The sequence below is a fragment of the Echiichthys vipera genome (genome assembly GCF_963691815.1).
Source record: "Echiichthys vipera genome assembly, chromosome: 2".
Taxonomy (NCBI): domain Eukaryota; kingdom Metazoa; phylum Chordata; class Actinopteri; order Perciformes; family Trachinidae; genus Echiichthys; species Echiichthys vipera.
The window spans coordinates 3,065,121-3,080,097 of NC_139827.1; the positions used below are offsets into that span (position 1 = coordinate 3,065,121).

At 45.4% G+C, this 14,977-nt stretch overlaps 1 protein-coding gene across 1 annotated transcript in view; it reads left to right on the forward strand.

Moving 5' to 3' along the window:
• Positions 1-14,977, forward strand: part of LOC310955817 (arf-GAP with dual PH domain-containing protein 1) — a 28,741-nt gene extending 13,764 nt beyond the window's left edge. The window contains exons 6-11 of the mRNA XM_083925863.1: positions 934-1,080; positions 2,686-2,769; positions 3,970-4,032; positions 9,514-9,585; positions 12,558-12,789; positions 13,111-14,977. Of these exons, the coding sequence (XP_083781989.1) occupies positions 934-1,080; positions 2,686-2,769; positions 3,970-4,032; positions 9,514-9,585; positions 12,558-12,789; positions 13,111-13,139 (627 nt within the window). The 3' untranslated portion in view covers positions 13,140-14,977. The remainder of the gene's footprint in view (positions 1-933; positions 1,081-2,685; positions 2,770-3,969; positions 4,033-9,513; positions 9,586-12,557; positions 12,790-13,110) is intronic.

The window sequence follows — 14,977 nt, forward strand, 5'->3', positions numbered from 1 at the left end:
AAATCAGTCTTAGATTGATACTAAATTACCTAAAGACAGGCCACATCTGTAGTGGGCTCCATGTAGCTGACCCTTGCATTCCTGACTAAGGATCAAATGATGGGGCCGATGCCAGTGCGACTGCTGATTTTCTCGAGCCGATATTTGGAGCCGACACTACTTTTGCTCCTTCAATTTACATCATAAAAATGACAAAATGATGATAACAAATCTTACCAGTCAGCCTGTGAATGTTCTCATTCGTCCAGGTCGTCGTTACCCTCAAAGCAACTTCAGTCCAAAGCAACTGGACTTGGTTATTTGTCTAGAGAGACGTTTCACCTCTCATCCAAGAGGCTTCATCAGTTCATGTACGCATCTGACCAGGCTGGGACTGGACCAGGACCAGGACCATGACCAGGACCAGGCTGGGACTGGACCAGGACCAGGACCAGACTGGGACCCTTTGTGCTTTGGAGCACAAAGGGTTCCAGTGACATCATCGGCCTTGTGAGAGGTTAAATACCTGGATCTCCACACCAGTTAGTCGGACCAGTCCCAGCCTGGTCCTGGTCCTGGTTCTGGTCCTGGTCCTGGTCCACCCCCAGCCTGGTCAGATGCGTACATGAACTGATGAAACCTCTTGGATGAGAGGTGAAACGTCTTCCTAGACAAATAACCAAGTCCAGTTGTTTTTGACTGAAATTGCTTTGGGGATTTCAAAAAAGGAACATTAATTACACTTAACAAAGGCGTCTCCAGCAACACGGAGCTGCCTCTGGACGCCCGTCTGTAAATAATGCTGGGGAAAAAATATGGATGAATGCAGCAGCCCGCATCGACCGATGCCGATACGCCTAAAAAAACACAAATATGGGCCGATGTATTGGTCTATCACTATTTCTCACACACACACAAACACCCCGCCTCTCCTCTCCTCCCTCTCTCCCGCAGGCTAAGGAGCCCAAAGCAGTAATCAAGGTGGACACCATCAACGCAACCTTCCAACCTGAGAAGATAGGAAACCCCAACGGTTTGCAGATCACCTACCTCAAAGACTACAGCACCCGCAACATCTTTGTCTACCATGACAATGGCAAGGTCTGCATCACTGTAGTGTGTGTGTGTGTGTGTGTGTGTGTGTGTGTGTGTGTGTGTGTGTGTGTGTGTGTGTGTGTGTGTGTGTGTGTGTGTGTGTGTGTGTGTGTGTGTGTGTGTGTGTGTGTGTGTGTGTGTGTGTGTGTGTGTGTGTGGGGTGATCAGTGCGTATAACAGAAGCTAAAAAGAAAGAAACTGTTTATTTCTAGTGATGCAGGGTCGTAGACTTTCCATAGCTTCCCCTAAAACTTATTTTTACATCTGTTAACAAACACAAATAGCAACCTATTTGTCATCGGACCCATCGAGGGGCTGACATGTGAAATGACCTGGTTTGTGGGCGAGTCTAAAAACCTTTTTAAACCATTTGTCCCATTTTTCGTCGGCGGATGGAATCAATTAGTTGATGACATTAAAGCGCTGCATCTATCATTTTGTGTCATCCGTGAACACACACTGAAATATATGAAACAGTCCAGTGTTGACGTCAGGTTGAGGTGTTATTTGTCTCATCTCATCTCATCTTCAGCCTCTTATCCGGGGTCGGGTCGCGGGGGCAGCAGCTTTAGCAGGGGACCCCAAACTTCCCTTTCCCGGGCCACATTAACCAGCTCTAACTGGGGGATCCCGAGGCGTTCCCAGGCCAGTGTGGAGATCTAATCTCTCCACCTGGTCCTGGGTCTTCCCTGAGGCCTCCTCCCAGCTGGACGTGCCTGGAACACCTCCCTAGGGAGGCGCCCAGGGTTCATCCTTACCAGATGATCCTGAACCACCTCAACTGGCTCCTTTCAACGCAAAGGAGCAGCGGCTCTACTCCGAGTTCCTCACGGATGCTGAACTTCTCCCCCTCTCTCTAAGGGAGACTCCAGCCCCCCTCCTGAGGAAACACATTTCGGCCGCTTGTACCCACGACCTCGTTCTTTCTCCAAGTGAGAGAAAATATTCTGGTTCCAACGCTGGTTTTCGTACTAGTCAGTTCTGTAACATCGTCCCCACCGGCGCTCGCCATCCTTCTCATCTGCCCGTTCCACCAGGAGATACGGAGTGACTTCTGGTGGCGCGTGTCGTGTACTACATCCCCATCAGTTTAATAGAAAGAGGCGCGTCTGTATTTTGACAGCGTTGAACGTCATGTATAACCGCATGTAAGCCTAATGCAATGACCTGTTATCACATGAACAAGACTGACGTACGTCACGTTTGGAACAATTAAACTATCTCCATGAAACATGTTAAGGCCATGAGATGAAAGCTTCAGAAACAACATGTAAGTACAGTATGTAGTAGTGACGATGTTTGCCGGCACCGTTTCACCTGTAAACAATAAATTCCATGACTATTTGCTTTGGAAACGACCTAACTTTGCCCAATTTTGACAATACAATACAGTCTTGGTAGTAGAATTGGTGGTGATTGGGATTATCAGTCACGTGAGAGCGTTTTTTCAGCTGTGTCAGAGCTTTAATACCTGCATACACAGAACTCAAGGATAATATTATGTTATCATATCCTTCTGAAGGAGAGAGAGGAACACAAATGATCACAGGAATAATGCATGGAAGGCTCCTCTTGTCTGTCCTGACCTCTCTCTTGACCTGTCTTCATCAGGAGATCGTAGATTGGTTTAATACCATTCGTGCGGTTCAGCTTCACTATTTAAAGGTGGCTTTTCCCGGGGCTACAGATGCTGAGGTGAGATCACACACACGCACACACGCACACACTTCTATCAATGGTTTTCTGCATGTGCCAACATTGGGGGGGTCAGAACTCCATTACTACATTTATACTTACTGCACATCCCCAAACAAACACATCCTCAAAGCAATTTCAGTCAAAAGCAACTGGACTTGGTTGTTTGTCTAGGAAGATGTATCACCTCTCATCCAAGAGGCTTCATCAGTTCATGTACGCATCTGACCAGGCTGGGACTGGACCAGGACCAGGACCAGGCTGGGACTGGACCAGGACCAGGACCAGGCTGGGACTGGACAAGGACCAGGATCAGGCTGGGACTGGTCCAACTAACTGGTGTGGAGATCCAGGTATTTAACCGCTCACAGGCCGATGATGTCACTGGAACCCTTTGTGCTCCAAGTGCCAACGGCCGTCGTTAAGAGTGGCAGTCGTTGGTGGGAAGTTGGTTTTGGACTGCGTTAGTGCTGGTCCTGGTCCTAGTCCTGCTGCAGTCATTGGTGGAAGTAGATCTGGACTTGGTTAGTGCTCTATTGAGTCTGAACGACAGTCGTTGGAGTCACAGGAGGACGTTTGTGAACAGTTGTTCTTTGAGGTTAGACTGTTGAATGAAGGGATGAAAGGGCAGCATTGTAAACTGGAGATAAGTGGTGTCTCAGACCTTCTCCTCTGTTTAGCGATGGTTTCTTTACTTTTGCATAGATGCTTCTTTTACTCCTCTTTCAAACCATCTATCCTCGCTGTCCAGGATGTGGACATTGGTGTCATCAAAGGAGTGGGCTTTCTCCTTGAGATGTAAGGGGGCAGCAGAGTCCAGGCCTTGTGAGAGGTTAAGTACCTGGATCCCCACACCAGTTAGTTGGACCAGTCCCAGCCTGGTCCTGGTCCTGGTCCAGTCCCAGCCTGGTCCTGGTCCTGGCCCTGGTCCAGTCCCAGCCTGGTCAGATGCGTACATGAACTGATGAAGCCTCTTGGATGAGAGGTGAAACGTCTTCCTAGACAAATAACCAAGTCCAGTTGCTTTTGACTGAAATTGCTTTGAGGAGAACGACGACCTGGACACATGAGAACATTCACAGGCTGACTAAGTTCACATGTTTTCCAGCACTTTATCCAAAAATGGATATCCAGCACTCGAACCCTTTTAATCTGCATGGTGTCATTTTTGTATCTTTTCACTTTGCTTGTTGTTTTCAGCTGGTACCCAAACTTACCCGGAACTTTCTGAAGGAAGGATACATGGAAAAGACAGGTCCCAGGGTAAGTGACACTCTTTCTGCTCCGTCTGTCCTCGTGTGTTTCCTCCAGTGCAGCAGCAGGCGCTTACAATTATAAAGGTAGATTTTAGTGCGGTTTTGAAACCAGCCAGGATGTCAGACTTGGCTTCAAGATAGACAGCAATATACTGTTCATAAATCTTTTTATATTCAGGATTAAACATAATATACTAATATGCTTAAGCAAGGTAACTCAACAGGGAAGCCGGTGATAATAACCGTAATAACTCCAGGGGCCTGGAGGTATTAATTAGCCCTAACCAGTACTCCCCTGGAAGTGCAGCACTAATTATAGCATATTTGTCGATTAAGTCAATATAAACCCTGTTCACATGGGACAAATACCTGAGGGGGTTCTAGGGTTTGTAGTCATTACAGAGTTAAACTGTAATTGCATTGAAATCTCCATGTGTACCCTTTTCAAAGGAGAAACTCCAGCTCAAAGATATGAATCTCCTCCTGCACTGAATCACATTATTTATTACTTCAACATTAATTGACCTTTACAGTGTGCTCCCTTTTGATTCTAGCTGTACAACCTCCATCTTTTTTTCTTATAATTATTGGAGGTGGGAGTCTCTCGGCACCGCGCGATCCGATTCGATCACGATTCAGAGGACTGCGATCGGATCATCAAACGTTTTTTTCTATATATAGTATTTTTTTTCACACTGACTACTCAGTACTTTTTTTCAGCAAAGAGTATGAGTAATGATCCACAAGTGATCCACAATTAATTTACTTCCAATATCTTTTAAAACAAATAGAAGTGATGTGACAATTCAACTGGAAGGTTGCATTTGCCAGCATATATCCATGCAATGCAAAGAACTTACAGAAACAGTATTTTGCCTGTAGCAGCAAACTTGTAGTAGCAATTCAGACTTCAGCAAACTCCAAACAACATAAAAGGCTGCCCTTATTAGGTGCGTTTCCATTATGGTCATATATCCGGAAGGAGGCGTGTCTATCTGTTGTGTACGGTGACATAAGATTCTGCGTCAAAGGATGTCCACGCATCACATGTTAAAGCGATCCTACTCGCTTTAACATGTGATCCCATGACTTCGGTTTTTGTCTCGTTGTTGTGCGTGGATCACGTTCCGTAAACAATACTTTATTGTTAATTAACATTTAGATGATACATTTTTGACTGGATTCAGAATCTTCCACATCCGCATCCCCATGCATCTAAGGGCGTGATCACACTGTCCTTTTGGCCGCGGCCAAAACCGTTTTTTCAGCTAAAGCCTAGTACCTTTAAGCCATGTGAGTGCACCCGCTCCGCGCTCAACTGCGGCCAGCGGACCGTCCACGGCCCGCTTGAAAGAGGTGGGCTTTAGCGGAGCCGTTTGCACATGTACGAGCACGAGCGTGCGCACGTGTACGAGCACGAGCCCTACGGCAGTAGCGTTATGTCCGCCTGTTCGGACATGTAAATAGAAGGACGGACCATGCGCGGACATTTACAACAATGTCCGCGCAACAACAATGGTGGTGAAAGGTTCACGTTGGTGTGGTGCGGAGGTGGAGTGTTTACTGCAGATTTGGTCGATGAAAAGATTCAAGAACAGTCGACAAGACGCACAAAAAACTCAGAGGTCTACGGAAAGATCTGGAAACAAAGCCACACACACGCGATCAATGTGTGTGACGTGTTACGGCGTGATGGCGTATGGACAGCAAGAAGCATTGGCCGAGGCCCAGGTAGTGTGAGTACAAACAGGGCTGGGGCGCGGGGGGGACAAGTACCCTAAAGTCCGGGTCGTGGTCCGGGAGGACAGTGTGAGCAGACCCTAAGAATCCAGTTATTCCCCACCGCTAATAACCCTATACAGTTGTGTATTGGTCAGTTGGGGGGTCAGTGGCTTCTTTCTCTTGTGCAAAACAGAGATGGGAGATTATGTAAAGAATTACATGAGTTCCCTGGATCATAACTGTCACATGTGACGGGGCTGTATTGACTCTTCTATGACGGACTGCTGCCCAGTTGCAATCGTACTGTATATATTCCCATCCATCATAGAAGCAACTTTTTTGTTAAGATTCAAGATTCAAGAAGCTTTATTTATCCAGAGGGAAATTATTTTGCAACAGTTTCAATACAAAGGTGGAAAATGATCAGAGTAACAATAAGCATAAACATAAATCAAATCAAAATAAAGCTAACATCAAATAAATCAAGCAATGAACTAAGTGTGACAGAGTGCAACAGATATCGTGGTTAAGCGCAGGTATATACAATATACAACAATACGCACTGTTCTGTTTAGCAGCAGATTGAAATAAAATAAGTACAAACTAGATAAGTGAGAAGGAGCGATAAGTTATAAGTGTTAAAATGTTAAAAATGTAGCAGCATGTCCTACAGAACTAAGTGACAGTAAACCACAGTGAAATGTAGCAGCATGTCCTAAAGCACAGATAGTTACAGTAAACCATTAATAAATAAATAAAGTGATGTAGTGGTGATATAAAGAGACAGTGTAAAGTGTAGCAGCAGTAAGTTACAGTACCACAAATAAGTGATGTAGTGAAACTATATAAACAAGGATTCATTCACTAAATGTCCATTTAACTACTTGGACACAGCTCAGTCAACTGAATGGAAGCTGGGCTAACTAACCCAGCTGTCAGCATGGCTGCTTTCCACCGCTGCCTGACACGCTGACTGACAGCTGAGAGCACTTACCTGCCTGCCTGCCTCACCGTCCGTCTGTCAGTCTGTCAGTCTGTCAGTTTGTGTGAGAGGGAATAAAAGGCTTCCAGCTAAACACCGACTTAATCCTGAAGTGTCAAACCCTCGAATCCTCAAAGAAATACAAACATATGTCGGGATTAAGCGAAAACACAAATAGGCCTTTGCACATTAGGCATGCAGTCATGTACAGTTGCGCCGACACTTTTATATAAGCATCCATGCAGGCAGGTGCTGTCACACAGAGGATTCAGACTCAACTGAAGCACCTACAAAGGCAACACCGAGCAACCTGATCCTCAGCAACACGAGCAGTTCAGACAGACACAGACTCTGTTTAATCTCCGTCTGTCAGGCTGAGAGATGAAAGGACTCACTAACCTGCAGCTTTGGGCCGATTTGCTAAATGGGTGTCATAATTCATTTCCCTCTCACACGTGCGAGACATATTTGTGGAAGGTGTGACCGGTGAACTGAGAAGAGAACAGTCAGCGGTTTAGGTGTTTGCCACATGAGACAATCAAAGACTCTTACGAGGACAATTTGGCAGCAGTCGGGGAACACGAGCGTCCTCGTCTCTCCGAAGCCCGGCTCTCTGTTAAGCTGCTTGTACTCGAGCTTCAGTTAACTGTCAGAAGGTGCGGCATATTCTTCCATATGTCATTGATAAAAGCACAGTTTTGGATATGCGACACTGGCGTAAACGTTCAACTGTGACAACGCGTTTGACTTTTTTATATCAGCTTTATGAAAGTGATTCCATAAACATTAAGACGAGATCTGCGGAAAAGGAAACCCAGCTTTCCTATTGAGAACAGAAAAACCATTTAAATCAAATGTTAATGTTAACCCTCCTGTTGTCTTCAGGTCAAAATGACCCGCCACTGTGTTAAAAACCAAAACAAAATCCTCTAAACGATATTTTTTTAACTTGAAATTTTATGACTTTTCCTAGATTGGCACCAACAGTAGAAAAAGTGAAATGTTGCTTTCATTCACATTGCCATGTAAGCTACAAAAAAAGGTACAAAGGTGGTCCTGGGGTCAAAATGACCCGGGAGGCACAAAGAGGTGAACTCAAGGTCACAGAGTTATTTACAAACCACAGAATGTTACAATGTTTGAGTTGTTTTAATCAGTCGCAGACGTAAACAAGACAGATCATGGGGTCTTCTCACGGACTGCTGTGCCTTTGATCCGTCTCAGATCAATGAGTAGCAGACGTGAACGAGACAGTAGCAGACGTAAACAACACACAGGTGTTAACGCAGACTGCAGAGATTATAAAGGTGCTGCAGATGACAGGGCCCTGAACTCTGTCTGTGCTGAAGCCATGAGTGTGTAGGATGTATCAGAAGAAGAAGATGGGGAGGAATACAACCATGAGCATTATGAATGCTTATATTAGGGGTTTAGTGAAGACACAGGGTGTATACAGAAAATGAGGACAACAGGAGGGTTAATTAACCAAGGAAGAGTTCTTTAGTTCTTCCAGGTAGGGAATGAGTCCTTACCCCAAGTGAAGGAGTTCAAGTACCTCGGGATCATGTTCACGAGTGAGGGGACGATGGAGCGTGAGTTTGGCCGGAGAATCGGAGCAGCGGGGGCGGAGCTGCAGTCGCTCTACCGCACCGTTGTGACCAAAAGAGAGCTGAGGAAGGCAAAGCTCTGGATCTACCGCTCAGTCCTGGTTCCTACCCTCACCTGTGGTCATGAAAGCTGGGTCATGACCCAAAGAACCAGGTCGTGGGTACAAGCGGCCGAAATGTGTTTCCTCAGGAGGGGGTCTGGAGTCTCCCTTAGAGAGAGGGGGAGAAGTTCAGCATCCGTGAGGAACTCGGAGTAGAGCCGCTGCTCCTTTGCGTTGAAAGGAGCCAGTTGAGGTGGTTCAGGATCATCTAGTAAGGATGAACCCTGGGCGCCTCCCTAGGGAGGTGTTCCAGGCACGTCCAGCTGGGAGGAGGCCTCGGGGAAGACCCAGGACCAGGTGGAGAGATTAGATCTCCACACTGGCCTGGGAACGCCTCAGGATCCCCCAGTTAGAGCTGGTTAATGTGGCCCGGGAAAGGGAAGTTTGGGGTCCCCTGCTAAAGCTGCTGCCCCCGAGACCCGACCCCGGATAAGAGGCTGAAGATGAGAGAGAGTTCTTTAATATGACGTTCTTTAAAGCCTGAGACCAGGTGTGAGGCACTTTCAAGGTCAAAGAACAGGTACAAGAGAACGCTTTGCTACGGATTACAAAAAGTAAAGTATTCTTAACAAAGTGTTCGAAATAGGCCGCAAAGAGATTCAGCATCAGTGAAGCAAAACACAAATAGACTAAAACACCAGCAGCATGAGCACACTCATCTACTGCTCTACGAGTTTCCATCCGTTTTCAATATCTCAGTATTATCGATGATACGAAAATGCCCCTTTGACTCTGACTGTTAGTGCTGAAACATTAGTCTCCACTGAATAACGGCGAGAAGGACTGATTGATTTTGGCTTTTTTGCAAAGTCACAGGCGAAACGATGAGTTGGAAACAATGATCGATGATCCCAGCTGCAGCCTCGGCCACTCTGATAATTGACAGTTTTAGATAAAGTATCAGGAAACTCTGATGCAGGAGTTCTTACTACAAACAGGCAATGTAAGAACAGAGTATGAATCACTTTTTAATTTAAAGAACAGACAGATGCCACCGTACAAAGCTGCTTTGTGTCTCTCTCTAAGTGTTTCCCTGTCTCACTCACCTCATGTCTGACTGTCACCTTGTTTCACAGTTTACAGAAGGCTTCAAGAAACGCTGGTTCACTCTCGACCAGAGGAGACTCAGTTACTTCAAGGATCCGCTGGTATGACATCTGTGCACAAAGCAGACTTCTGTATGTAGACGACAGTTTATCTCTTGGTCACAGCCTATCAACGACAGTGCCTGGATGGTGTTTTTGCTCTAAGAGGTATAGACGAACACCATGGGAAGTGAGAGGAGAGACAATTCAGAAATGAGCAAACACGCACCATTGTTTTACATGAAAACTAATTGGGAAAACACAAAGCTATGCTTCACAACAGCTGTGGGCGGCGGCTGTGGCTCAGTGGCAGAGTGGGTCGTCCTCCATTAGAGAGATCAGCTGTTCGATCCCCAGCTTCCCCGGTCCACATGTCGAAGTGTCCTTGGGCAAGACACTGAACCCTGAACTGCTCGCCGTGCTGCACATGGGTGTGTGAATGTGGTGTGAATGGTTAGATTAGATGGTCTGTAGATGTCCACTGCCATCAGTGTGAACGTCTGTGTGAACGGGTGAATGTGACAAACACTGTGAAAGCGCCTTAAGTAGTCAGAAGACTAGAAAGGCGCCTTATAAGTACAAGTCCATTACCACAACAAACTTTCCCCTGCCACCGCTTCACTCTCTCTGAAGTTACACACCGCTGTCTTCCGGCAACAGGTCATCTCACGAGATTTCAAAAATACGAGATATCAGACAATCGGATCCTATCGGTGGCAGAAAACAATACTTTTAATGGACGTATGTAATCGTGCAGTTGCCCTTTTTGATTACACTGCAGTCTGGGTCACGGCCGGGCTGCAGGACATGAGCAATTCAAAAAAAAAAGTTAATGCCAAAGAAGCCAATTAGATTAAGTAGACAATGTTGGGGATTATGAAGCAATGACTCAGTGGGAAGAAGGTGATAAAAGGCGCTTTCATTTGTACGTAACGTTATTATACATGTGGCATTTGTTGCCGTGACCTCACAGATTGGCTCAAAGCGAAGTGAACGCTAACCTGCAGAGTATCTTTGCCCTGTGAGCTACACTAGACACTTCTACGGACAACTCTATGTGGAAGTTCTTAGTGAATTTGCGAATGTGAGCGCTTGAAGGTAGAGTCGTCGTGGCAGTGAGATTGTGAGTCATCAGATGATTAGAGGGGAGTTTTTATCGCAGTGGTTATCACAGACTTGCCTTGAGACGGGGCGGCTCAGATTGCCCAAGACTTGGTTAAACACACAGATAATCAAGAGAGATTATAGCACAGGATTGTAGCTGATGTAATAGTTCAATGGAGCGGTGCAATGTCACTATAGGTGACCGAAATGTCTGACTTACCCCAGGAGTGTTAGACAATAAAAAGTGGTAGATGAAAGGAAGAGGAAGTCTAGTGAAGTTGAGTGTAGACTGGGATTACGCGGAGGAAGCTCAAAGCAAGTGTCATTTAATCACTTGACTAAATTATACGTGTTCGATGACAATGGTTCACTGTGTGTGCGAGTGCAATTCCTTCACACGTTGCTAAGAATAGAGTGAGATTTACTCGAGATGATAAGGTAGTGTCGCCTTTCAGCTGTAGCAGAACAAAGACACAGGCCTATTGTTTACATAAGTGCCTTTGAGCTCTTGACATCTTCTGTGAAAAGAGGTATAGAACAAAGTGCATACAAGGAAATACCCAAGCATCCTGAAAAGGACCGCTTATTGTAATTCTGATATGAGAAATACCCAGAACGTGTCAGCATGCACACTGTGAACACAAGCTGGTTAGAGGTGAGCATTAGCATCAGTGGATCTAATGGATTTAATGTTGCGTGCTAATGCTAATATACCGATGTTTATCAGGTATAATGTTTGCAATCTTCACCATTTTAGTTTAGATTGTTAGCTTGTTAGCTTGTTAGCATGTTAGCGTGACTTGCTCTCACAGCTTAGCAAACAAACTCAAACAGGACCATATGTAAGAAACTCTCTTTGTGAGGCTTTCACCTAAATGCTAAGGCTAATGTCAGCATGCTAACATGCTCGCAATGACAATGCTAATATACCGATGTTCATCAGGTATAATGTTTGCAATCTTCGCCATTTTAGTTTAGCTTGTTAGCATGTTAGCATGTTAGCGTGACCTGCTCTCACAGCTAAGCAAACGCACTCAAACAGGACCATATGTAAGAAACTCTCTTCGTGAGGCTTTCACCTAAATGCTAAGGCTAATGTCAGCATGCTAACATGCTCGCAATGACAATGCTAATATACCGATGTTTATCTGATGTAATGTTTACAATCTTCGCCATTTTAGTTTAGCTTGTTAGCATGTTAGCATTAAACACAAAGTACAGCTGAGGCTGAAGGGAATTGTCATTACTTTGCTGGTATTTGGTAATAAACAAAAGTAATAGACACAATTTTGACCTGATGGTGGCGCTAAATGAAAAGTGAAGGGAGCACTAATATGATTGGACCTACAGACTGAGTAAAACATTAACATACGTAGGGCTTCGATTAATTGCTCAGTCGATTAGAAAGTGGTTATTTTTGAGAAGTGATTCATCGTTTTTGTCATTTTTCAAGCAAAAATGACAAGCATTTGCTGGTTTCAACTGATTTTCTTTGTCATCTATTTCATTGTCGTGTATGAAAGTCAATGAGGTCGGCAATCGTGATGCTATTTTATAGACAAAATGATTAATGATTATGAAAATTATTGTTAGATGCACCAGTCTGTACCAAAATTCATGGCATTTCCATCCAATTGACGGGTAAGAGGAAAAGTCAGGGGGTCACAGCAGTGGATAGGACATATCTTATTATAACCATCAATGTGTGTAGACAAGATGTGATGGCAATCCATCCAGTGGTTGTTATTTCAGTCTGGACTTAAGAGATGGACCGACCAATTGACCAATAAGCCAACATTGCCATCGCAGTAGCCACGCTGCCAGTGAAGCTGAGAGTAGCACTAAACTTAAGTCAAACAACACTTTGTCTCAATATCCTAAATTCAGATTCATTCAGCTGACACATGTGTTTGTCATTCTCCACTTTGAAGGATGCCTTTGCCAAAGGTGAAGTGTTCTTGGGCAACAAGGACCACGGTTACAGCGCCTCCCCAGGCTTGCCCGCTGGCACCCACTGCAACGGTGCCTGGCAATACGGTATCACCATAGAAACGCCCGACCGTGGCTTCTTGTTTACTTGCGAGTCAGAGAGCGACCAGCAGGATTGGCTGAAACACTTCAATGGTGTCATTAACGCTCCGATGTCCCCTCAGGAGTACACAAGTAAGAATTTAGAACATTTTAACAGTCATTGAATATTTATAAGCTATTAGCCTTTGTAATGAGCTGCTGTGCCGCTAGCATAGCCAAATACCTAAACCTGCTGTAAAATGAATCCAATAATGAATCATTTTATTGTTGCATCTTGCATGAAAGAGCACTACGCTTTGATAAATGTCTTATGTGCTGCCTTTGACGACTACACTTGTTAAAAGGGCAAATAACTACAAATTCATACAACACTAAGGCCCTTTTGTAATGGCCGTACAAAATGGTTTGTCTGCATGGGTTTTTTCTAACTTTGGTCTTTGATTTGTATTCAAGTGGAAGCCTTGTTCAAGCACAGGCATTGATGGACCGGAAGCCTGTGGGGACATCACCTCTCCTCTCCAGGACCCACATCGGTTCTGCCACCGAGCACGCCATTGCACCAAAATGTGACCTTCCTCTGGTCAGACTGGAGCTTGCTCCAAGTCCCAGTAGTGCTCTTTGGCAAAGGGGCTAGAAATACAAACAAGAGGACCAAGGCAGTATTTATTGGTAAATACAAGAATTTAAAAAACGGCCAAAATAAATGGTAATGGTAATCAGTAATATTTGTATTGGATTTTGTTGTGGCGACAGTTTTGGTGTATCGCTATGGTGCCCTGCACTTGTTAACGACACAGTCCGGGCAGGGCTATAACATATTTTCTTTTTGGATTTTATGTAACACGTGAAACTCTAAGGGCGCACTCACACTGTCCTTCCGCACCACGCCCCAGGCTTTAGGGTACTTGTCCCCCCCTCTCTCTCCCCCCGCGCCCCAGGCCCGTTTGTACTCACACTACCTGGGCCTCGCGCAAATGCTTCTTGCTCTCCATACGTCATCACGCCGTAACACGTCACACGCATTGATGACGTCATGGCGATGCGTGGCTTTGTTTCCAAATCTTTCCATAGACCTCGGAGTTTTTGTGCGTCTTGTCGACTGTTTTTGAATCTTTTCATCGACCAAATCTGCAGTAAACACTCCACCTCCGCATCACACCAACGTGAACCTTTCACCGCCATTGTTTTAAATGTCCGCGCATGGTCCCTCCTTCTTTTTTCTACGTCCCAACAGGCGCACAGGAATGACATCAGAACAGTCGTAGGCCTCGTGTTCGTGCTCGTACACGTGCGCACGCTCGTGCTCGTACATGTGCAAACGCGCTCTACTAAAGCCCACCTCTCTCAGACGGGCCGTGGACGGCCAGCTGGCCGCAGTTATGCGCAGAGCGGTTGCACTCACACTGGTCAAGCGCACTAGGCTGTAGCTGAAAAACCGGTTCTGGCCGGTTCAGGCCCTTCTTTTATCATGAGACAGTAAATGTGTTTGTCATTTCCAGGTTCATTAGATATTCAATGCAATATTCAAGACAAAAAATGTAAAGTGAGATTTGCCTTGGTCCTCTTGTAGTATGTATTTTTTATAGAGGTATGATGTGTTGATTGGGTAAAACTAATAAAGTACTAGGAGTCAAGTGGGTCGGACAGCCCCCCCCCCCCCCCCCCCCCCCCCGACAGGACAGGAAACAGTTGTATCTGCGGGGGATTCAGGATTCCTATTGATTTTATCGCTCTCTCTTCTGTTATTGGTTGTTTTATGTAAACTTTGTAACTTCTCTCGTGACTTTAGATTCAGTTAGAGCAGGGGGGTCAAACTCAGGCCTGTTGGCCGAATCTGGCCCGCGGTGTAATTTATATTTGGTCCCTAAGATCATATCAAGGTCTCTGAGAGCTGGCCCGTGAGTATAAATCACATCCACGTCTAATTTTGTCTTAACAAACATGAGCATCCATGCTACCAGTCTCTGCAGACACACTGAATCCACCCCTCCCCAAAAACGACCAAAAGAAAGATGGAGGACAGGAGCTTTCAGCAGCGGTGGGAGGCAGATGATCTGTGTCTGAAGGTGTGACCTTGCAGAGCCACCATGGCGGAAAACAAAACAATATCAAATAAGAAACACCACAACAAGAACAAGGACCTGCACTGAAAAGGTTCAACATAACACATCTGGAGAGAAGGGAAAACATGCGTATTTGCAGCCTTTTTTTTTTGGCCCTTAACTTTGTTCGAGTTTTTAAATTTGGCCCAATGTGAATTGGAGTTTGACACCCCTGAGTTAGAGCTTTGCAGTCCGGTTCATGAGCTACAGCTTAAAAA